The following is a 5431-nucleotide window of genomic DNA, read 5'->3' on the forward strand; positions in this document are numbered from 1 at the left end:
GTCAGCTCTACTATACACCTGGGAATTCTGATCATTCACATGAACTTATAGGCCCATTGTCTGCCAACCCTATATATGATCTTGGATACACTGGACTCCATGTACTCTTATAAATGTATCATCCTTCTTCTTCTTCTTCTTCTTTTTTATGATCACATTTAACAAAGAAAGTAAGCATGGAAGGCAATTTTTTTTAAGACCTAGGTGACCTGGTGGCATACTGGTTAAAGTGTCTGGCTGCTAACTGAAAGGCTGGCTGTGGGAATCCACCAGGAAAAGACCTAAAGATCTTTTCCCATAAAGATAGCAGCCCAGGAGATCCTAAGGAAGCAGTCCTACTCTATCAAATCTGGTCACTATGGGTTGGAACCGACTCAATAGCACACAACGACAACAATCATTCTGAATATATTTTTGTTATATCCACTCACTTGGTTAAAATTTTCTTAGGTATAAAATTCTAGGTTTAAAAAGAAGTCTTCCTCTGAGAATTCTGTAGTTATGGCCCCATTTAGGAGAAGGAATTGGAGGGTGGTCCTAATTTTCATCTTATATAGATTTACATAATCTTATTTTCATCAGCATACTTCTTTTTCAGAGTGCTTGGTATAAACCACAGTCCTCAAGCTTTTTTGTTTACCGTCTCCTGAGGGTGGAGAGAAGAAGGAGATCTAAAGTCTAGGTCCATCCTAAATATACAATAAAATTATTAATCTTTCAAAGCAGGCTATTTCACCCCTCCCATTTATGGAGACCTGTGGTGCTAACATTACCTGAGATTTTGGTGTTGTACACCTGTGATGTAAATTGAGTTGCTTCTCAGTTCTCCCACCTAGAGAGTTTACTTTAAAGGAACGATCAAAGTATAAAACTCCATGGTATATGTTGGGATACAATTTTAACTTACTTAGCAATAAATAAAATCTAACGTTTTCCATATTATAAAAGAGCAAATATTGCCATTGATCTTATAAGCAGTTATTCTATGACATCTTCAAGTGTAGTAAATCTTTCCTTTTCTTTTTATTTCATAGAATTAAATTACTTTGGAATATAATAGTTATAATAATGTCTTTATTTTTAATTGAATCCACTGAGTGAAAGTACATTTTTAATTTCATAATCAGTACAATTAATATAATGCAACTAATTAAAATTGTAAAGAACTTTGAGATGAAATGATGGCATTATATTTATTTCTTACAGGAAGCTCTGATCATGGCAAGTATGGACCATCCACACCTAGTTCGATTACTGGGTGTGTGTCTGAGTCCAACCATTCAACTGGTTACACAGCTTATGCCCCATGGCTGCCTGTTGGATTACGTCCATGAACACAAGGATAACATTGGCTCCCAGCTGCTGCTTAACTGGTGTGTCCAGATAGCTAAGGTAGGTGTTCATCAGTTTCAGTGCAAATCACATTTCTGGGTTTATACTTCCTAATCTATAATAGCATGTCAAATCTTTTACCTATTATATAAACTAAATTATGCTTGCTATTGAAATATATATTATGAGATGGTATTCACATGCAAACCACAGATCAAACACGTGATACACTTAGATATTTTTAGATATCTATATCATGCCATTGGGAGCTCTGGTAGTGTAGTGCCTAAGGCACTTGACTGCTAACCAGAAGGCTGGTGGTTCAAATCCATCAGCCACTCCTCGGAAGGAAGATGGGGCAATCTACTTCTGTAGTGATACTGCCTCGGAAACCCAAGGAGGGGTCACTATGAGTCAGGTCTGACTCAACAGCACATAACAACAACAACAACATATCATGCCATTAATGTTGCATTGGCCAAATGCAAAAAGAATTGTTATACTGTGTTTGTTTTGTTCTTTTGTTTGTTATGGTATGATACAGTGAATAACAAGCAAAACCAAAGAAAGAAAAGGTTGAACATCTGAACTGGTATGTTTTTAGATGATTTTAATAATAAAGACTGTAATTTCAATTCTTAGTATTACAAATGATTAAATTCTCCTACATTTTTTGATAATTTTCAATTGGTCCTTAATGATTGATCTTTTTGATCTGGAAAGAGGTCTCATAGGGAGTACATGTTATGGAGGGGGATATAGTAAGGAGAAGGGACTTCTCTGGTGAACTGGAGAGTAACTGCTCATTCCCAGGGCACTGTGGTTTTGGGGTAACATTACTACATTAGTCTCATTTTCTGATTTTTCAGAAGGGACTAGAATTCTGGATTTTGGGTGAATTTTCTCATATTTGAATGTTGGCTCAAACTTTTGGGCATTCTGGGGACCAAAACACAAGTCAAACATCGGTGTCCTCTGGTCCACCAGTGTGCAACCTCAGGTATACATTCTCTGTGGTCAAATGAACCATTTATGACTTTCTATACAAGTGGCTTTCTTGAAATTTTTATTTTTAGAGAAATAAGGTCAAGATTAATTTGAATTCATTACTTCAATTCTTAGTTACATTAAATATGACCTGGACTCTACACATTATATATATCCATCTTTGTTTTTGTATACTGTAAACGTCAAAATGTTAATTTTCTAGTTTTGGCCAATTTCTTTTTATGACCTCAAAATATATAAAAGTAAATTATTGAAAGTAGAAATTTAAGATAATTCTTAAAGATAAAACTCAGAAAATAATTTAAGGGAAAAGTTCAGTATATATGCCCCCAGTCTCAATAAAGTTGCCTTGTAGACCATTTATTATAATTTTTTTAATATTAAGTGATAAAAACAACTTAGAGGATTCTTTTTGATAATGAAGGTTAAATGAGAGTCTTCAAAACAGATCTATTTATCTTCTCTAATGTATATTAGATCTTCTCTAATGTATGAGGTAAGCTAAATATGCAGTCAGAATTCTAAGATCATTGTAGGGTTATAAATAAAAACAAAGCTAAACTTTAAATTTCTTAGTTCTCTCTATGTTGCTTTCAGTGTCTTTTACAATTTAGATTTTGTCCTTCAAGGTGGATAGCATTAAGATATCACTTATGTAAGACTATACACTCTAATAATAGAAAATTCTTTGAGGGGTCCCTGAATTCTCACACTGTTTTACACCTTTTTGCGTTTGCTTTGCATTACCTCTGCTTAGAAGTCTTCTCACAGCCTCTTGATTCAAAATCCATGGTCTTATTCATCTATCGGTGTTTATCAGTCTACCACCCTTCACAGAACCATCACTAGTGTGGTGGCTAAGTCTGTGTGTCAACTTGGCCAGGCCTGGTTGAGTGTCTGGCAGCTGAATGTAGTTATTCCCCATGGGGATATTGGTAATCAACTGCATGGTGGAATCTTTTGGAGCAGACGACTAGCTGCTTTGGTTATGTGATCTGCTTCCCATATATAAGAAACAGCTTTGGGAATGGTCTCTAGCTTAGACATGCTTGAATCCTGCATGTAGCCGTGTCATTGTTTCGCAGCCTGCGATGCTCTGCTAACCTTGGGACTTTCAGTGGACTTGAATTAATGGGCTGCCAAGTGGTTTGGTAACATCAGAACTGTGCCTTTTTACTTTTCAACCTTGGGCTTGTCAGCCTCAGCAGCCAGTAGCTGTCTGAGTGAAGAAAAGCCTCTAGCTTCAGTGGGTCTGGAGGAGACAGAGCTGAAGCTCAAGGTTGAAGGGCCCTTGAGCCTGGCACATTGAACTTGAACTTAAAGCCTCCAAACTAAGAGAATAAATTCCTTTTTGTTCAAGCATCCCATTTGTGGTATATCCTTGTCAGGGTGGCACTATGTAACCAGAACAACTAGTCAACCTCTTTTTAAGGAGAACTAATCACTTCTTCTAAACTAATTTGGTCATCCATGTCTTGAACACATTCATATTATTTAAATGTCACACTATTTGTTTATACATATCTCTTTGATTTTATGGCAGGACTTACTTTGTCATCAGTCCTTCAAAGAATATTTATTGGGGACTTATGTTCCAGGAACTGTGCTGACTAAGGTTTATAAAGCTAAATAGCATGTATATAAGGAGCCCTGTTGATGCAATGATTAAGTGCATGGCTGCTAACTGAAAGGTTGGCAGTTTGAACCCATCCAGCAGCTCTACAGGAGAAAGACCTCATAGGCAGCTCCCATAAAGATTACAGCCAAGAACACCTTATGAGACAGTTCTGCTCTGCCTCATGGGGTTGCTATGAATTGAAATCAACTCCACCACACCTAAAAACAACAATAGAAATGTGAACATGTTCCTCGTTCTCTCTGTACATTCTACTTAGTTGAACAGACACTCAACAAATAAAACAATTTAGGTTAAACACTGTAGTTCATATTTTGAAGAAGAAAAATAAGTACATGGGATAAGGAAAGACCACACTGAGTCCTGAGACAAAAGGTACTGGCCATGGGAGAAGATTTCAGGCAAGAGAAAGATCACACAGGGCCCTATAGATAGGATATGCCTGAAATTTATGATCCAAACTGGACAACTGTATTCCTACTTAGGCGAGTATAACAGTACAAAAATGTCCTAAGCAGATCAAGCTGGGTAATCATGACCTGTAGCACGAAAAAGTTTGTGTTAGGTCATAAATGCAATTGATAATTATTTAAGTATTTTAACATAGAGGTGATATGATCCAATTTATGTTCTAAAGAGATCATGTCGGTTTATGTGTTGTGATTTGATTGAAGGGATACAAGAATGGCAATGAAAATCCCCATTAGGAGTTTGGGCATGATGGAAAAAAGGAGAAATAGATGGAATAAAAAAATAATTTTAACACAAAATTTAAAGCATTTGGTTGTAGATGAGCTATGGGTGGTGAGAGAGTGGAGTAAGGTAATACTGTTTCTTGAGGTAGTGACGGCTGAGGGATGAACATGGTTGTATGGGAAAAATCAAGAGCTCAGTACCATACATGGCAAAGTTGCAACAATATATAGGACATGAAATACCAAAAAATCCAAGCTCACTGCCATGAGGTTGATTCTGATCCTAGTGACTAGCATAGTGTTTCGGAGGTGGTACAGTCCTTCTGCAGAGCAGCTGGTGGGTTTGAACCACCAACCTTCCGGTTAGCCATCAAATGCCTTAGGCACTGCATAACCTGAGCTCCTTTGTCAATTAGGCTGTTGAATTTGGTGCTCAAAAGAGGTGTTGGGAATGGAGACATAAATTTAGCAACTGTTTACATAAAGTTTTTAAAAATATTTGAGATGAGATTGGATTACCTTACAGATTGATTCAAATTTATTCCCAGTACCTAGAATTTAGCCTTATAAAGAGTAGCCATTCAGTAAATATTTAATAAACAGTTTAAGTTCAACTGAACAAAATAATAAAAAAAAAATCTAGGAGTCAATCCTTGTTTCATCTTTTGCTGACTTTGGGAGCATAATTTTATGTTGTTGTTGTTGTTGTTACATGCCGTCGAGTCGGACCCTACTCATAGCGACCCCTCCTTGGGTTTCC

At 36.7% G+C, this 5431-nt stretch overlaps 1 protein-coding gene across 1 annotated transcript in view; it reads left to right on the forward strand.

Annotated features, from left to right (window-relative positions):
- Positions 1 to 5431, forward strand: part of ERBB4 (erb-b2 receptor tyrosine kinase 4) — a 1111475-nt gene that overhangs the window by 867627 nt on the left and 238417 nt on the right. Inside the window, exon 20 of the mRNA XM_042783534.1 lies at positions 1207 to 1392. Within this exon, the coding sequence (XP_042639468.1) occupies positions 1207 to 1392 (186 nt within the window). The remainder of the gene's footprint in view (positions 1 to 1206; positions 1393 to 5431) is intronic.

This window comes from Orycteropus afer, unplaced genomic scaffold, assembly GCF_000298275.1.
Source record: "Orycteropus afer afer isolate SDZICR_OR568_19922 unplaced genomic scaffold, OryAfe1.0 scaffold00002, whole genome shotgun sequence".
Classification (NCBI taxonomy): Eukaryota; Metazoa; Chordata; class Mammalia; order Tubulidentata; family Orycteropodidae; genus Orycteropus; species Orycteropus afer.